At 38.9% G+C, this 20,141-nt stretch overlaps 1 protein-coding gene across 1 annotated transcript in view; it reads left to right on the forward strand.

Annotated features, from left to right (window-relative positions):
• The first annotated feature begins 302 nt into the window (after positions 1–302).
• Positions 303–20,141, forward strand: part of LOC131077549 (uncharacterized) — a 36,999-nt gene continuing 17,160 nt past the window's right edge. The window contains exons 1-3 of the mRNA XM_058015065.2: positions 303–2,134; positions 4,734–4,994; positions 5,098–5,189. Coding sequence (XP_057871048.2) covers positions 1,097–2,134; positions 4,734–4,994; positions 5,098–5,189 — 1,391 coding nt within the window. The 5' untranslated portion in view covers positions 303–1,096. The remainder of the gene's footprint in view (positions 2,135–4,733; positions 4,995–5,097; positions 5,190–20,141) is intronic.

A 20,141-nucleotide genomic window follows, 5' to 3' on the forward strand; every position in this document is an offset into this window, starting at 1 on the left:
CAGAATTTACTTTCCCGCGGTGAACAATCGGCATAGAAAAATGGCGGCTTGTTTTTCATTACACACTCCAAAATCTGATTGAAACAGAATTTACTTTCCCGCGGTGGCCAATCGCCATAAAAAACTGGCGATCTGTTTTTCATTACAGAGACGGGCATGGCATCTAGGGCACATTCCATTCTTGCGGCTTGCCTGCCTGCTTGCAAGAAAGCGTGAAATGCATGGAGTTATTGAAAAGCCCTGAAAATCGTGCAGTAATACAAATGGCACAGAGCTTGAATGAAAGTTATGAGCTTGCGTATGAATACGATGTTGCTCAGATTCCCTTAAAGCGACTGCCAGCTGGCATGGGAATAGGGCAGTAGCCCTCAGTCAACCTTACTTAGGGCTTTGGCGTTGGCCATGTGCTGCACATGTCATACTGACACCGACTGCCACGTCAGACTTCTTCTATTATTCCAGCGAGTTTTACGGGGTCACATTCCGGACACGTGGCATGAGTGGGACTGCCCGCAGGTTTGAACCCGGGCAAAGGAGTGCCGCAACAGCGACAGTGCGGACAGCGGTGGAGGAACCAACGAGAATAGAAAAAGGAGGGGAAACTGTGGAAAGGCTTTAATTGCAAATCTGGCACAGAAACACAGAACAGGATAAAGTACTATACAAAATAAGGAACAATGGCAGAAGCTGCAGCATTCGTCACAAACTGAGCCGGAAATACAGTGGGAAAATGATGATAGTATTCATCTTGATCTCGTAACTTCGTCTGAATTTAGCCCACACAGCGGTTTTTCCATTTTGGAGGGACGAGGCGAGTCCGCTATTGACTAGTAAAGAGGGTAGATTGTCCTGTTTCTGTGTAACTGCAGAAGTGAATCTCAGCGAAGTGGAATGTCGGTTAACAGCGTTCTGTAATACCGTCAAGTTTTCAACACTCCCCATCATTTTTCTAGCTGTGTGTGATTCTTCTTTGCAGAAACTGAGAATACGGAATTCGAACCTGGCAATTGAGGTGATCTGAGCCTGCAGGGTGTGGCTTTTGCTGTAATTATGTTTCATTTAAGTTAAAACACGTCGCCGACTGATTGTGTTTGAAATGGCAAGCCTGACGCCCGGGGTTCTGCTCAAGCTGCTGCAGCACATGAACACAGACGTGAGAGTGGGTGGGGAATACAGGTCGGTGTTGCTACAGGTCATAAATATTGTTCCCGCGCTTGCAGCGGGCGAGCTATTTCCTAATCAGGGTTTCTACTTGAAGGTCTCCGACTCCTCCCACGCAACTTACGTTTCTCTGGCCGAAGAACACGATGATCTTATTCTCAGCGACAAGTTGCAGCTGGGACAGTTCATTCATGTCGATAAGCTAGAGGCCGGATCCCCCGTTCCTGTGCTGAGAGGCGTCAGGCCCGTGCCAGGGCGCCATATTTGTGTAGGGAACCCGGAAGATCTGGTCGCCACGCAGTCGCCAGGGTTCTTGAACCGCAATTCGGAGTCTGGGGGAACCGAACCCCCGACCTCTAAGCCTAAAACTAAAGACGAAAATCACATTCAGAATCAAAATCATAATAATTGTAGCAATAATAATAACGCTGCTACTACCGGAAGCGTTCCTGGTTCGAGCCCCTCCGAATCATCGTCATTTGCAGCCAAGCTTACGGAGCGGCTGAAGCAGAAACAGAGCACGCTAGAGCGGGCCCATTCAAAAAACAGCTCTAACGAGAACCCCAAGGTGATTATTAAGAAATCTTCAGGAAATGGCCGCTCCCTGCCTTCTTCTCCAACCAGCTGTGCCTCAGCACCCTGCGCAACCAGAAGCCAAAGCAGAATTCGGGGCGGCGTTCCTCGCGAATTGGTCCGCCTGGAGAGGTCGTCGTCTACGAAGAAAACTCCATCACAAGATAGTGGTAATCAGTCTTCGTCAATAAAAAGATTTTCAGTGGAGCCGCCCAGGCGGAGCTCTGTGGGTTATGCCGAAGCAAATAGAGTGAAGATGGCAGATTTCGGGCCGAAGACCCTGAGGAAAAGCTGGGAAGGCACGATGGATATCAAGAATAAAAGCCCAAGCCGAAGGACAGGTTCAAAGAAAACGCTTAAAGAGATGGAACAACCAAAGCGTAATGTCAGCCCTTCTCCTGTAAGTATATTTCGCTTCCTATCCTTTATATTGTCTGGATAATAAAAAAATCCAGATTCTGCAGCACATAAATTTTGGGTTGATGTTTTTAATTACCAATGAGATTTCAAGGCACTGCTGGGGAAATAAGTTTCCTGAATAGAGTAATTTCTTATGTCAAGGCCTTGCTGTGGAAATAAATTTCCTGAATGCAATAATTCTGGATTCATTGCCTTGCTATGGTATTTAAATTCCTACAGTAGCAATTTCCAAACTCAATTTCTTGCTGTTTGAAATAAATTTCTTTGACCCGTTATTAGGGAAATGTCTAAAACATAGGTCCACGATTCTTTGACCCAGTCATACAACTCCTGAACTGAAATGGTTCAGCTCTCCAAGTCAAACTGCTGAAATCGTTTATTTGCGAGGATAAGATCAACCAGACTGTTAGCTTTCTAGTCAAGATACATAGAAAGAGATCTGACATTAAAAGGAATATGAAGATAGTTTAGGGCTGTGATTTCTTGGTCCCATAGACTGATCAGTCTCGTGTACATCAGTAAAATCATTTATTCATTCATTCAACTGAGTTCTGATTACTCTGAGCCCAAGCATGAGAGTAGGTTTGCCTTGAAACAGAATAAAAGCCCTAATTTTTTGGTCAAAGATCTCTTTTGGGATAGGTGTTTTTTGGCTTTCTTTCAAAGAATCCAAGTTCCTTTAGCATATTGGCCTTCCCTTGTAATTGTTTTCTGAAAGAAAGTAACACAATTTATTCTGAAATATTAATATATTTCATGAGTGAATAAGAGAATCACCTATTGCAGATACCCTGTTTGTAGCTTTATCTCCAGATCCTGTCTTTTCTATTCTCACTTCTTCATGCAAAATCTGTGCCAGGCATAATTGTGAGGAACGTTGGTGATGAAACTTCATTTCCATGTGACAAATGAACCACGATAAATTGAAAAGGATTGACAGTGAGAATGCCAAGTCTGAGCATTACGTCCAGCCACCTAAGAAACAATAAGAGACAGCCCTGAATTGTCAGTAAAGAATTCATTCGGAGTAACTGAATCTTAAGGTAGCTTGAGCCAGCTTGTTGAATCCATCTGAATCAGTCTGAGATGAGTCCAAATCTTGTAAAATTGATGATTACTTTCAAGGTGTGAAAGAGTTTCATGCTGTTGCATATGCATCTAGCTGGGATGCCAGTCTGTCATAGTAATCTTGAATCAGGGTGTTTGAGTGACCAAAAACCTGCCAAAATAGATGAGATTCTCCTATACTATCCAAGTTAAAAAGAAAATCGCATCTCAACAACTCATATATTCTGACGAATGGCCTTATTTATATTAGCTGATCCTTTTTACCTAGTTCTAGGATTTAGTCTTGTAGTGCTATGTGCTAGATATGATAAGTGCTCAATAAATCTTATTTGGTGGAGGATAGAATATTCTCTGCTAATTTGCAAAGGTTTTAGACTCTATTTGATACCTCTATATCCAAATCCCATCTTTTCTTTTCTCTATTTTTCTTGCAGACAGCATTCTTGTACAGGATTTATTTAAGCTGATGAGTAATTATGTGCCAGAGTTTCTTTTTTGTTACAATTTTATTATAATCTAAATATAGGCAAACATTCTTCCAAAGTGGGCAAGTGCTCATTGATGTAAAGCCTTCACACACTCAATACCTATCCTTCTTTACATACTGTTATTCCTTTCAAATTCAAGCTATTAGAATTCTATTTTAGTCACAGTACTCTCTCAAATTTGCTGGATACTTTTGAATTTGACTATATTCTTCGTAAAAAATGAGAAGACCCAATCCTTATTGTCCAACTTTATGCTAGTGCCAAGCCTACTAATTTGCTTATTCAGTTCCTCTTGAGTCCAAGTTTCAGACTTTGGTTTGCAGGCATCAAAATGAGCACAATAAATATATTAAATACTTTTCTATTTATAATATTCATTTTTATCACAATGGTGTTTTCCTATTTAGAATATGTTTACTGATGTTAATTTTGGTATATAATATGAGGATTTGTCACAGAATGAAGTTCTTTTGTTGAAAATGAAAATATTTTCCATGGTTTCCCTTGTCAAAATTTATGAGTTCTTGCCAAGAATAAATCATACTAGTCTTTGGTTTCACTGAGTGATTGCCAACTACTACAAGTCACATGACCCCTGACACAAGGTCCTCATTGCAAGTAAACATAAACATTTATTTTTTCTGGACCATTTCATCTCAATTCTGGACTTAAAGTATGAACTTTGAAATAGCATAGGTCATAATGACCCTTCTAAAGGGGTGATATTAAATTAGAAACTTTATAGCTTTTATTATGATGGATAACTCTTACTTGTGAAGGTCTAGTACAATCTTGTGTGGAGTTTGAATCAGAATGGTGTGTGTGCATTTTCTCCTTTCATATTGAATTTTTGATAACCTTAAGCATCCCTCTTTCATTGAATTTTATCCTCAGACAATTGATATTAGACAATTGATATTTGTTCATAAATTTCACTTATACACTTGAAAGTAGGTTTGTGATTTTTTACACTTATGATGAATATCTGTTTTCTCAGTCTCTCAGTGATTTCTTGCATGATAGATTACTGCTAACAAGAAGTCCCCTGTGAGCATCAAATCCTTGCCAAAAGAGAGCAGTTCCAGTGTTTTGCCTTCCAAAACAGCAATTGTGGATGAGCCAACAAAGTCAATAAAAAGTTCATTATCCAAAAAATCTACTAAAGCATCCTCTGATGCCAATATCCCTTGCAATTTAGTCAAGGCAGTTATTAATAATAAAAGATGGACCGATGGCAGCATTCCATGGGCTACACTCGACCCAACTCTTGTAAAACTTGGAAAGGTAGGTGTTTTCTTTCATCCTTGTGAAGCTAATGCATTGTGGCTTTGTTTCAGTTTCAAAAAGTGCCTTGATGCAGTGATTAAATGATAATAATTAATTTCAGAATTCTCTTGGACTCCGAGATGGAGCTCTTGTGGTTGCAGTGGAGGCTCTACAAGAATCCTCAGCAACAGAAAGTGTGATCCGATGTTTGAGGTATTTACTTTTGTAGAATAGAAGTGATGCAATATGATTTTCTGGTTTTCCTACTGCAGTAGCTGTGCATTGTTTTATTGCTCAATTCAATTATCTATTCTGCCCTCTCAGCTGACAAATTTTTTTATCTCCCAATCACCATGCCTGCATTGTTTGCTTACTGGAAACTCCTACGATATAGCTTCTCTACCTGAATAAATGGAATGCATCTTGATTGGTCGTTTTGAATTGTCCGGTGTAAATCACTTAAAGAGAAAATAACATGACCCAGTTTATATTTTTAACTTAAAATCAGTGCTTCCATTCCAGCATTTAGTTTTACTGTATTACTATTAACTGTTAATTGTTTTATGAGTAAGACAAGTAAGGAAAACTACTATTGCCGAGAAGAAATCATTAATGTACATTCGATACTTTCTATGTATCATGGGTAACAAAGTTTCTTATCAAAAGTTTCATTTGCCAAATTCAAAGGTGTTTGAGATCAACTAATACTAGACTTTATACTGGTAAAGCATCCTATGAATAATAGCTTTGGTTTCTTACAAGGATTACATATACTTGCACGATTCTCTAGTTATAATATTAAATACATCCATAAGTATAGCTTAAACATCAGAACAGTGAACAGTAAATATTTTTACTCATTTTTCCATATGGCATTGTTATCTTATATTTTCATAGATGTACATGTACCTTTGAATCTTTGAAAATTTTGTTTTCCATCCATACAGCTGTCTGTGTGCTTGATTTATTTGAAATAGTAGTTCCTTTTCTAGTTATTTGCTGTGTTGAACAGAGATTGTGACTGCCACTAAGGTGGCTGAGTTGTGACTCCATTGCTATGATAACGGAATTAAATCCAGATTTTCTATTAATATTAATGTAAACTTTGCTGAAGAAATATAAAGATACGGTCTTGAAGTGGTATCATTATGAGGAGGTGGAGCCCAAACTGCTATGAAGTGCAATGGTCTGAAGGAGATTGGATGAGATGAAAACCTTTTAGAAGGTCAAAGTCAACTCCTCAAATGACTACAGCAATACATGGATCTGGGAGATCGAGGTCAGCTTATTGTACTGGGATCTACCCCAGTGCCTCCAAGAAGCCTGTGGAGGGACTCTAGTAACACCAATTGAGCATCGAGCTTGTAGAGGTGGTTGACCTCAATGGCTGCTTTGTCTTCCTGGTTGTAAACTCACATGAACAGATTACTGTAGACGCATAAAAATGACCATATTCCTAAATGAATATTTTATGTTCATGTCTCTATTTAATTAAATCCAATTTAATTAAATTATCCACATTCCTCTATTTAATTAAATAAATTACTCAATTTATTTAAATTAAATTCACTAGACTTCTTTTTACCATTTAATGAATAAATCATTTTATTCAATTAAATCCCCCCTATCCACTTTAATTAAATTCAAATTTAATTAAATAGTTATCCTAAAATTGAATAAATCTAATTTTTTTAATTTCCCCAAATTACAACCAAATTGAATAAATCATTTAATTCAATTAAATCCTATTATCCCTCCATCCACTTGCAAAATCCTACATCTCCCACTTGCCTTCCTAAACCCCTATCTAATCCCTTCTAGACTCTTCTAATTGCTTCTAATTAGCCTAACCCATCTTCTAAACTTTGTCACATCCCTAAGCAAAGGGAAGTCACTTCTCAAAACCTTAAAGTCTTTGATAACCATTAAAGGCTTCAAGCCTTCAACCACTTAATTCCCCAAAGTCTTCATAACCATTAATGGTTAACTCAAACCCTCTTACATGGTTAAAGAATTTCTTTTAACTCAACCTTCATCCAACCCAAGGGTCTCATCAAACATTTAATGCTTTGACCATGATTATCTCTTAATCATTTGCACAAAGGTTTATCCTTGGATTAACTCTTAATCCAGTGGGTAATCTTAATTTAGAATTGACTCTTACCTTCTAGATAACCCTAAGGTCTTCTCAGGCATTTAATGTCTCCTACCCCTTCTCTCAACCCAACCCTATGTTGGCATTTGTCACCATTTCATTGGTGCAAATTGCAAACATGGATCCCCAACTTTCAAACTCAACCCTTGATCAACTCTTTCAATCCTGACCATCCATTGCCCTGTTTTTGCTATAAATAGAGCTCTCATTCCTCCATTTTAATCATCCTCCAAATTTGTAGTATCATACTTATGCTCAAATACATTCAAACTTCCATATCATTTTTATGCTCATCATTTTAGCCTCTTTTAATTAGAAATTAGTCTAAATATGCATGTTTAGAATATTTTCTTTATCATTTAGCTCAATTATAGACTAAATATATCATGTTAGGATAGTACTCATACTAACCTTGTCATCTTATCATCTAGTTTATTGCATTTCTAGAATCATGCATAGCTTAGGATACATTTCATTATAAAATCTATCAAAGCATCCCTCGTTTTTACATTTGCCATCCCTAAACTATTTTGCTCAGTGATCTGAGAGCAAAAACATTGGTTTGAGGGACATTGTAAGATAGAGAACCATGGGACTAACCTTGGGAAGTTGAGTGATACTTCATCACTCCATAGCTTGGACCAAGAAGTCCTATGTGTGTGTGGACAGGTATTTTGGAACATATTTTCACATATTGAGTTCTATCGACCTGCTTTTCCCGCATACATTTCTGGCGCCCACCGTGGGGCTAGACCCCATATATCAAATCAGTTTTTGAATTTAACCACTTTTGCAGGCACGCGGGAAAAATGAATTAGCGCGTTAAGATCACTGTTTAGCGCATCCGGTTAACAGCCTAGCGCATCCAGTTCACTGTTTAGCGCGTGGAGTTTATCATCCAGCGCGTGAAGTCCCATCTTTTAGTGCATCAAATCACTAATTTTCCTGTAGGTCTCAGCGCAGGAGAAAAATAGAGCAGCGCTTTCGACGCACAGAGTAGCGCATCCAGTAAACAGTGTAGCGCATTGGGACATTATTTTAGCGCATCTAGGTTATATTGTAGCGCGTACAGTCCTTTCTGTAGCGCATCACAGACAGAAGGCAAAAATTAAAATTGTAACCGAAATTAAATTTAGACTTGTAGAAGTCGACCAAAATTTAGATTTTTCTAACTATTGATTGGAATTTTTGCAAGACTCTGACAATTTCTTGCAGGTAGAGCTAGATTTTATTTGTAGAATTACAAATAGTTTTAGATTTTTGCTAACTTAGTTAAGTTAGTTAAAATTTAGAGTCATTTTAATTCTTGTTGGATAAAATTGAACTCACCTTACTTTGGGCTGTAAAACGAACCACAACAACAATCTTTTCTTACTTTTTCTAGGAAAAACTTTCTCAATTTGGGTTCTAAAAGGAACAAAACAATCTTTATTTTTGCAAGAAAGGGGTAAAAAGAATATCACCATCCTTTGGTGCTTAAAAGGATCAATTTTACATTTTGCAAGAAAAATGAACCTCACTTTAATTTTTTTGTTTAAAATCAAGGAGGGAAGTCCTTCCCCTTTTATCGATTTCTTTTGTTGACCACCAAGATTGAAATTTTGTTTTGTTGACCAAATTATTTTCCTAGATTAGAAAATCATCGCTTTGAAGGAAATAAAAAGAACACCATGTTTTCATGGAGCAACAATCTCCATATAGATCTTAGAAAATCATTGACTTGAAAGATAAAAAGAACCTTGTTTGCCTTGTCTCGAAAGTAGAAGGTATATGCTCTCCCCTTAACTGGGTGATCAAAAAGTCAGCCTACTCTTACGCTTTCAGTCATACTGCATTTAAATCCTTTAGCAGGCTTGCCTTCCCGAGGAGTTGAAATCAACTCTTAAAGCCGTTTATGACCGGTGTGAAGGGAACGACCTAAGTGGGGAACGGCTTTGATGCCAAGAATTCCAACCCACTATAATCAAACGTGGAAAGTGACGAAAGTCCTTTTCAACGGTTGCGTGTAGCGATTAGCCTTCCCCCAATATCCTTGAGATACGTAAAGCCTTTGTTCTAAAGGTTGGGAAGCCTCTTGAGAGAGTTTATCACTGAAGGCTGAACGGGAAGCCTGATTACGAACCATAGAAATAGAAGCTTTGAACCGAGTCAGTAACCAGACATTTATAACATTATAGTGCAAGGGTGGGGAAGAATCCGTCCCCAAGATTACTCACCATATATCTCCTAAGATAACTACTCAACTGTGAAGCGATTCACTTTGGGTTAATTTCTGGCAAAAGGCAAAAAAACGGGCGCCCTCTAGGGGGTGACACGGCTGTTTGAGCTGACGGAGTATCGAGACTAGTGGGCTATGATGTTATTTATGACCCTTGACTAAAGAGTCTTTATGAAGTGTATTATTCGTATCAAAACCTGTTAAAACATTGGAGATTTGAACACATCTTCGCAGAATATACATTTTTTTGTTAGATTAGGCAAAATAGTTGTACTTTTTGTGCCGTGCTTGCATTTACTACTTAAGAAAATCATCCATCAAACTTAAAAATTTTACAGCAAAAATTCAAAATTTGCAAAAAATCAACCAAAAGAAAAATCATGGCAGTTTAGCGCATAAGAGCAACTTCTTAGCGCGTGCAGACTTTTTATTAGCGCATCAAAACATCAAATTAGCGCGTCGGTTCCAAACAGTAGCGTTTCATCTCAAGACAAAAAAGTGTGAAACCATTTAGCGCATCAAAGAAACAGTCTAGCGCGTGGAAACATCAGTTTAGCACATGGAGGCTAAACATTAGTGCATCGGGTTCACAGGTTAGCGCGTTGCAGGCTCAGGGTAGCGCATAGATTTTTCAAAACAAATAGAAAACATTTTTGAACATTCAAAACTTTAGCGCGTGTCTGGGGGCAGCCTAGTGCGTGTGGTCATTGTTTTAGCGCGTGGGGTAAATTTTGTAGCGCATATAATCTCTGTTTTAGTGCGTGATCCAAAACACAAAAACAGAGGGCAAGATAGTGAGGAATTTTAAAATTTTCGAAAACATTTTCCGAAGCTTTCTTCATCAAACATCATTTTTCATCAAACAAGAATAGCAAAAACAAATCGTTAAGACTATTTCTTGAGCTAAATTTGTGTCAAAACAAACGTTGTAAAATCCTAAATGAATCGCACGATAAAACATGTCTATCTTATCATAATCTGGAAACCTCATCATTAGTATCAACAGAATCTTTTACCATCTTACGGGTTTTATCTCACAGAAACACTTGTTTAAAATTTTCAAGTTGTCAAATCAAGTTTCCATATCGGGAAGCTTTTATCCATATCATTTGACACACTTTGTCGTGAAGGGGCATCTAAACCTTCACTTTGATAAAGTAAGATTTGAAATCTTTCAAACAAGATCAACTGAATCCAAATCAATCAAAAGAAACCATTGATCACTCATGCATGATTAATCCTCATATTCTGAGAAGAAAGAACTTTTATCGTAACATCACGTTGAAGAAACAACCACCTAGTTTTTTCAAATTCATCAAGAGAAACAAGTTCTTATACATCAATCGTCAACTCTTCAAATCTCATCGGGTATTCCTTCATCACGTCAAACGTTATATCCAAAACAAATCCAACGAATTTGACAAAAAACCCTTGAAGACAAGAGCCTACTGTCAAAAGTCCGCTTTTAATCAAATCATAAACCGCGGAGGAAAAATCAATCCAGCATTCTTGCCCGACGAGTGTATCACTTATAACACATCTCGACCAGAACCACCCACTCCTGAGCAACATATCAACGAGGCTTTTGTCCCTTTCACCACTGAAAGTTTCTACTAAAATGTCTATTACTCGCTTTCAAAGAAACCAACAAAGCAAGACACACGCCGAGTCTAGTATGAATCGAAGATTGTCAAATCCTTTTGAAGTTCCACACTTAGAAGATCCTGAGATTTCTGAAGCACTTCTTCAGGAATGTCAGGAAAACCCTTCATTCCAAAAGCTTGTAGAAAGACTCATGGAAAATGACAAGGAAAAATATCTGCTCATGCTTACAAGTAAAGGTGTTAAACTTCCCGAAGATTTAGACTCAAACATCTTTAAAACTGGATCTCGACAATATGCATATCAAGAACAACAAAGAGAAAAAGAAACTCGTAACTTTGAACAACACATACCTGAGCAACACATTCCAGAACAACGCATACCAGAAATGCGTATACCCGAACTAGAAACACCAGAGCAAAATATACCATTTACCACACCTTTTCAGCTGAGAACAAATACAAGGGAAGAACTTTTCCCTCGACAAGACAATATGCCTTTGGTTGCCCTTACTCAACAAATGCAAACGTTGCAAAGGCAAATACAGGATATGCAACAAGGGACGACAATGCGGTACTCTTTAAACGAAATCTGTCCTTATCCATTTGACAGAAGATTGAACATGGTGCCTTTTCCTCCAAACTCAGACGTTCCCAAATTTGATAAATATGATGGGAAAAGTGATCCCCGAGATCATGTTCAAGAATTTTGCACAATGAGCCTTGAATTTGCTCATGATGACACCTATTTGATGAGGTTATTCCCCAGAAGCTTGGGAGGGCAAACCATGGAATGGTTATCCAAAATTACACCACCTGTCAAATCATTTGATGAATTGGTTAACAAATTCATAACCCAATATTCCTATAACATCCAACATGCCATAACCATGCTAGATGTTTGCAACACCAAACAAAAAAACAATGAAACATTCGTGATATTCCTTCAACACTGGCGACGTATGGTATCCAGATATCCTCGAGATATTCCTGAGAAGGAGAAAATGGAAATCTTCATCGATAACTTGAATAGTGAAATGAGTTATAGACTAAAACTTCAATGCATACCATCTTTCGCTAAATTAATTGAGAATGACATTCAAGTAGAGGAAGCATGTGTCAAAAAGGGAACACTCAAATTCTACAAGGAAGGAACAAACTCATCAAACTACAATAACCAGAACAATACCAACCTTGACAAATCTCGATTTTGGACTCAAAACAAAAACGAAGGCAACAATGAATCATATGATCCCAAATCGAAGCAACCAGCGCTCGCATTATCCGGAAATCTTCAAAACACGAAAAATCCTAAAACTGCTAATCCAAATGCTCACACATATGCACCAAACACCGATCAAGGACAACTCAACACAAACAACACCAATGATACTCAAAGCAAAAACATGAATCCAGGACCTAGCAACAATTCACGCAACAACACGAACAATTTCCAAAAACGTATCTTCACACCACTGGGGCAATCACTAGAATCAGCATTCAGAGAACTTTTGGCACACAAGATTCTTTCTTTGCCTCCAATCAGCAACTATGAACCTCAAATCAAACCACCTTGGTGGAATGATTCACACTATTGTGATTACCATCGTAACAAGGGTCATCAGATGAACGATTGCATGAGGTTAAAACACGTGGTGCAAGATATGATTGATCGAGGTGACTTAACAATAGATGGTCTCAAAACAAATGGTGATCATGGAGCCTTTAAAAAACCTCTTCCAAATTACAAAGATGGAGCTTCAACCTCGGATAATACATGCGGAGCTCGTGTCAACCATATCTACAACAACACCATAAATCACATATCATCTGAAGATCAAGTAAATGTCATCACCATTCGAGATAAGCGTGATCATGAATCTGTCAATGTAACAACCCGAACTCAGAAATATGTCTTGAAAGGACATACTGCACCTACGACTACCACACCAAAAATCCAATATGACTTGGTTAGCCAACTCCGTAAAACTCCAGCACAGATATCTATACTAGAATTGTTGAAACTATCACCAAAGCACAAAGACATATTAGAACAAGTGCTATTGGAAACCAATGTACCTCAAAATTTGGATACAGACAGATTTCAAGCCATGGTCGCCCATATGACTGGACCTCATAACCTCACCTTCTCAGAACATGACGATGCTTCCTTAAGCCATCCGCATAATACTCCTCTCCATATCGAAGTCATTGTTTGCAAACACCGAGTAAAAAGAGTTTTAATAGATGGAGGAGCCGGACTTAATATATGTACTTTAAAGCTTATCTGTGCATTAGGCTTCTCAGAAGAATCTATTGATCCCTGTAAAAAGATTACCATAAAGGCATATGATGATGAGGAAAGATCCTCTAAAGGAACTGTGATATTACCTATTCAAGTGGGACCAATACAAAAGGATACTATATGTCAGGTCTTGGACATAGACCTTACCTACAATATTTTATTAGGGCGACCCTGGATACATGAAATGCAAGCAGTACCTTCCACATATCACCAGTGTGTCAAATTTCCTTATGACGGACAAGAGGTCTCCATATCTGCTGATCACAATCCATTTCAACATTGCAACGCAATGGGGGCAGCCCAAGACAGTTTGGTTCCTCATAATAGAGAAAAGCAGCGATCTTCAACATCAGAGCAACAAACAGCAAAATCCAACTCCTTATGGGGAGACTTCAAACAGAAAATGCAAATCAAAGACCAAGGTATAGGAGAATACTCTTTGGAGCCTTTATGTTTGGCCAAATTGCCAACATCACCTAGATCTCATGGATTGCCTACTACATCAACACATCTGGTCAGTCAGCCCATCACCAAATTTGATGGTACCTTCATCCAATTGGGCACTCTGGCACATGAATCAAAAGACAAGGATATTCTTAGCTGGTTATACAAAGATGAGAAAGAAGATAATAGAGCAGCTGCTCTGGATATTGTTCTACCTACACACCTATATGGAAAAGGATACTTAATCATGCAGCAAATGGGATATGACGGTAAAGGACCTATTGGGAAAAGCAAGGAAGGAGTCATTGAACCTATAAATCTTCCTTCACAACCCAATAGAAACAAAGTAGGCTTGGGTTGTGAGCTCACCTTCCTATTAAAAAGGCCACCCCACCTAACTACAAAACCTCAATGGAAAGTAAAGACGAAGTACAAAGAAGAGTCCTAGCAGGAAGCACTCTTTAAATCAGCAGAGACAATCCGCAAGGCACGGGAACATCAGGATCAAAAGTTACATCAGGAAAAGCTTCTAAAACACAAAAGGGCCATATTTGCAGCGGTAGCTCATATTCAAACACCAATATCTCAAGAACAAATAAAATCATCTCCGGATACCTTTGTTTCTCCCCGAGGAAGCATAGTCTATGAACAAATACAGAAAATAGAAGACGGATCTGACATAGAATCAACAAAAACTATCAAAATGGTATCTATCATCAAAAATTTGTTTTCACCATACAACATACTAGTTTACAGTATTGATAGAATCTGGGATGATGCCTTGGAGACTGATTCCAATGAATATGAATGGGGTACCTGCTCCAATGCTACTACAGATATCCCTAATGATACTGATTCTATATCTGTTTCTCAAGAAGAACATAACGCAAGAGATAGACCTCTTGAATTTGGACCGCAGAATATCTATGACGCCAAGGAAAGCGAACAGAAACATTATGAACAAGTCTGTAGAAGATAATACCATCTAAGACCTCGACGAAATCTCGGACTTTTTTAAAACCAAGAACAATCACGATGAAAACTCTGTCCTAACACTCACAGCAGCCGAACTTGATCCACCTAATGATTCCTTACCGCTTGTCTTTCTTGTCCTCATCGACTGGGATGAACCTGAAATCCATGATCTACCAATTTTCCCAGATGATGAGTCTATTATCCATTACCTACGTACCGTAAATCCAGAAACAGGCTCTACCAGTGAACAAAGTAACGATCTGCAAACCAGGGAGTGCCAAGTCTCTCAGTCGCAAAAATGAACCAAATAAAGGATCTGATGTTGAAAACCAGTCAATGGCAGCTCTAGATCACAAAAAAGTAAAAATAAAGGACGCATCTGAGGGTGAAAACCTTTTCAAGGCACCTAACGATGGGAGACTTGACACTCTTCCTGAGCACTTTCATGAGCGATCACGCATATTGATTGAGCCCACTCAATCAATCAACATTGGTACCACGGAAGCAGTCAGAAACCTACACCTTGCAGAATCTTTGACAGAGTAAGAAAGATCAACATTCATCATTTTCTTTAAAAAACAACAAATTAACTTTGCTTGGTCATATGCTGATATGCTTGGAGTGGATCCACACTTAATCATGCATCACTTGTCCATCTCTTCAGGAGTTAAACCAGTCAAGCAAAAGCTACGAAAAATGAATCCACAGGTGGCACTCATTGTCAAAACTGAACTAAAGAAATTATTAGACGTCGGATTCATCCGACCCATTGACTATGCAGAATGGATTTCCAACATCGTTCCAGTATCCAAACCAAATGGTAGTATCAGAATATGCACTGACTTCAGAGACGTCAACAAAGCTTGTCCAAAGGACGACTTTCCTCTGCCCAGTATTGACATAATTGTAGATTTCACAGCAGGCCATGCAATGCTCTCACTAATGGACGGTTTCTCAGGCTATAATCAAATCAAAATAGCCCCAGAAGATCAAGATAAAACCGCGTTCACCTGTCCTTGGGGAACGTACTATTGGAATGTTATGCCTTTTGGCTTAAAGAATGCAGGGGCCACCTATCAAAGAGCAATGACAACAATATTCCATGACATGATGCATACATTTATGGAAGACTATGTGGATGATTTACTCGCTAAATCCTTCACCAGAGCAGAACATCTCAGCATCGTAACAAAGATCTTTGATCGATTGGAGAAATTCCAAGTCAGGCTCAACCCTAAGAAGTGTGTCTTCGGGGTTACATCAGGCAAGTTACTAGGCTACATTGTCTCAGCTAAAGGTATTGAAGTAGATCCAGCAAAGGTACAAGCCATTATGGACATGCCACCACCAAAGAATATCAGTCAACTCAGATCTCTACAAGGACGACTTCAATCAATCAGGCGATTCATCACTCAGCTAGCAGATAAAAGTCTACCATTTAACCATTTACTACACAAAAATGTACCATTCAAATGGGAGACCAAGTGTGCAGAATCTTTTTACCAAATCAAACAGTACTTGATGAATCCACCAGTTCTAGTACCACCAGTCGCAGGAAAGCTACTTATCCTATACATCTCAACAACAGATATATCGCTGGGGGCACTATTGGCACAAGAAGATCAACAAGGGAAGGAACGCGCCATATATTATATCAGTAGGACATTGAATGGCTATGAACTCAACTATACATTCATTGAAAAAGCTTGCCTAACAGTGGTCTTCGCATCTCAAAAGTTCCGACATTATATGCTAGCACACACCATTAAGCTAGTCGCGAAAATTGATCCTCTCAAATATCTACTCAGCAAGGCAGCTCTTACAGGCCGATTGGCTAAATGGGTCATGATTCTCAGTGAATTTGACATCCAATACACAGAAAGACGAGCAATCAAAGGACAAGCAATTGCAGATCAGTTGGCTGAAGCACCGCTACCGGGCAAACACACCATGGAGATTGAATTTCCAGACAGGGACGTTCTTGCTCTTTCTACCAAACAATGGACCCTATACTTTGACGGATCTTATACACAACATGGTTCAGGTACTGGCATTCTGTTCATCACTCCTGAAGGGCACACTTTACCAAGATCATATAGGCTTATGTTTCCCTGCACAAATAATGTGGCTGAATATGAGGCATTGGTTATAGGTATCAAAATGGTCGTAGAATGGAAAATCACAGAGTGAAAAGTCTATGGGGACTCGCAACCGGTCATCCATCAAATCAACAACAACTATCAGACAAAGGATGACAAGCTACTACCCTACAAGCGAATGGTGGATGACTTCAAACAGTATTTTGTACACATCACCTTCGAGCAAATACCGAGATTGAACAACAAAGCAGCCGGTGCAATGGCTACTATCGCTTAATTACTACAAATTCCAGAGCAACAGAGTCGTTACGAGTTCCTGGTAGAGCAATTGTTCTCCCCCGCCTATGACCACTTTGAATCCCAGGTTATCTATGCTTTGACTGGTTCAGATTCTCCATTATATGGACCGATATACGACTACCTCCAGCACAATATATTACCAATTGACCAATCACGTAACCAAAAACGTAACTTTATCCGACAAGCTGCCCGTTACACCCTTACCGCTGATACTTTGTATCGTCGAGGTCTAGATGGTACTCTTCTTCGTTGCCTTGATCGTAATGATTCCGATTCTGCTTTACACGAGCTTCACGAAGGTATTTGTGGCACACATTCAAGTGGCACTACTCTTGCTAAAAAGCTTCTAAGGATGGGATACTACTGGCCTACAATGGAGAAAGACTCGTATCACTTCGCTAAGAAATGTCCTAAATGCCAGATCCATGGTAATCTGATACATGCACCAGCACAGGAACTGCAGCCATTTACAACATCCTGGCCCTTTTGTCAGTGGGGACTAGACTTAGTTGGCAAAATTCATCCTTCATCTTCAAATGGACACAAGTTTATTATAACAGCAACAAAATACTTTACCAAATGGATAGAAGCAGTTCCCATGACCACAGTGACTGGGAAACAAATTGCCTCTTTTATCCTCAATTATCTGATTTACAGATATGGTATTCCAAGTTCAATCATCACAGATAATGGACGGCCTTTCAAAAATCAAGATGTCCAAGAACTATGTGAAAAATTCAAAATCCAACATAGGTTCTCTACACCATACTACCCACAGGGAAATGGTCAAGCGGAAGCATCTAACAAGACAATACTGAAAATCCTCAAGAAAACAGTGAATGATGCAGGCAAAGATTGGCACGTACAACTCAATCCAACACTTTGGGCATACAGAACCAGCATCTGCACACCTACAGGAGCAACACCATACTCCTTGGTATATGGATCAGAAGCCATTTTACCCCTGGAGGTAGAAATCCCATCTCTCAGAGTCTCTTTGAAAGGTTTAATCCCCGATGAAGAGTATCGAGTTAACCGACTGCAAGAACTTGAACTATTAGATGAAAGACATCAGCATGCTTATACTCATCTCAAAGCATATCAGCAACACATGTGCAGGAGCTACAATCACAAGGTCATTCCCCGCAACTTCAAAGTTGGTGACCTAGTTCTCAAAGAAAATCCAAGAAATCAGTAAGATCGAGAAAAGAAAGGGAAATTTGAACCTAACTGGTTGGGTCCCTATGTTATCATATCAGTCTATGGATTAGGTGCCTATCAGCTAACAAATTCAGAAGGAGATGTGCTCGACGAATCAACTAATAGCATCCATCTGAAGAAATACTACACTTAAGTAGTCTAGTGCACGGAAAAAGCAAAAACAAGCAAAAAAAATCAAAAAATCCAGAAAAAAGCAAAAACAAAGTACAATAAAAACAAATGGTGAAAACATGGTAAACAGGCGCTCTTGTGAAAGAATGGCTCCTCTATCTATCTCCATACCATTTTATCCATACAAACACTATTGGCCATCGCCCGACACTTAGCAAATATCCATTCAGGACATACTTAGCGTAGTCACTATCCGGGTTTATCCATATATATCCTCTTACCACAAATCCACCATGGCTTGGAAATCACTGTACATATTCACATCAAGAGGCACACTCAGCTAGGGGCATTCAAATCGTCTAAATAGTGCAAACATTCAAGACATCAAAGCTATTTGCAAAACTCAAAATCCAACAACCAAAACTACGCTTCATCGCAAAACAAAACAAAACAATTCACAAGAAATACCAAGGATGGATGATTTTCTGAAGTACTAAATGTTGCATTATCGCATAAAAATCTTAACTAGTTTTGCATTTTGAACTTTTTAAATTATTGGATTTTCTTCCTTTTCTCACTAAATGCTTCAAAGCTAGAGATCATGAGGAACTTCCAATATTTTCTTAGTCTTCTGTCTAGGAGGCGATCACTTGTATTGTGTGAATACTTGCCTCGAGACGTGATACATCGAATATCACTGAAGGCCTGATTCCACTTCACGCATACAAATGATTCAATCTTGTCTGTTTACGCAATACGCACTCAGGTCGTCCTGGTTCAATTATACCTTGACGCTTGTGCTATCTTGCAAAATCAAACATCATGTAAATTTTTCTCAGGTCATTATGGTTCAATTATACCATTATGCTTGTATAAATTTTCAACATTTCCTAAAACAAATCAATGCTCAATGATGATATCTACACAGAAAGCAAACAAATGGCTATATCGGATGGCAAATACAGAATGAGGATGCTACCAAAAACATAGTTACATATCATCTTACAATTAGTTGCACATCATTTTCCAATTAATTGCATATCATGTTAACATAGTTGCATATCATTTTACATTTAGTTGCTTATCAAATCATACATCTCATTTTCAAGATACATCACACAGCATATCAAATCATACATCTCATTTTCAAGATACATCTCACAGTATATAAAAACATACATCCTGCATCATACATTATATCATATATTTAAGCATTGCATCATCATGAAGAAATAACCCACATAACATGCATCCATATAAACACACCACATGATCAAAGAAAATGGTACCGTATATATATATATATATATATCTCAAAAATGATCAAAAGGTACAAAATGTATCAACACTGTGTCCAGTACAAAGAATAACAATGATCAAAAATACAAAAGAGACCACGTCTTTCAAGTATGACTATCCCCTGACGGAGATGGTCTGGCTCCAGATGCACCTGCCCCTGGATCCCCAGGAGGGTCCTGTCTCGGTGGCCCTGTAACACCTCGGCTCTCAGACCGCGACCCAGTATCTCGAGAGCGACTGGATCTCGACTGTGTAAAGCTCTGTACTCGTCGGTCCCTGGGTACCACAGCTTCATAGTGCCGCCGATAGTACTCTGCCTCTTGAGCTCTCAATGCTAGCTCTCTCAGGGTGTCTCTCATCGGACCACCCGCCGCTGCTCTCTGCATGCTGGATACCAGCCCCTTCGCTCGCCCCCTCTGCTCTATCTCGGTGTCCCG

This window comes from Cryptomeria japonica, chromosome 6 (assembly GCF_030272615.1).
Source record: "Cryptomeria japonica chromosome 6, Sugi_1.0, whole genome shotgun sequence".
NCBI lineage: Eukaryota > Viridiplantae > Streptophyta > Pinopsida > Cupressales > Cupressaceae > Cryptomeria > Cryptomeria japonica.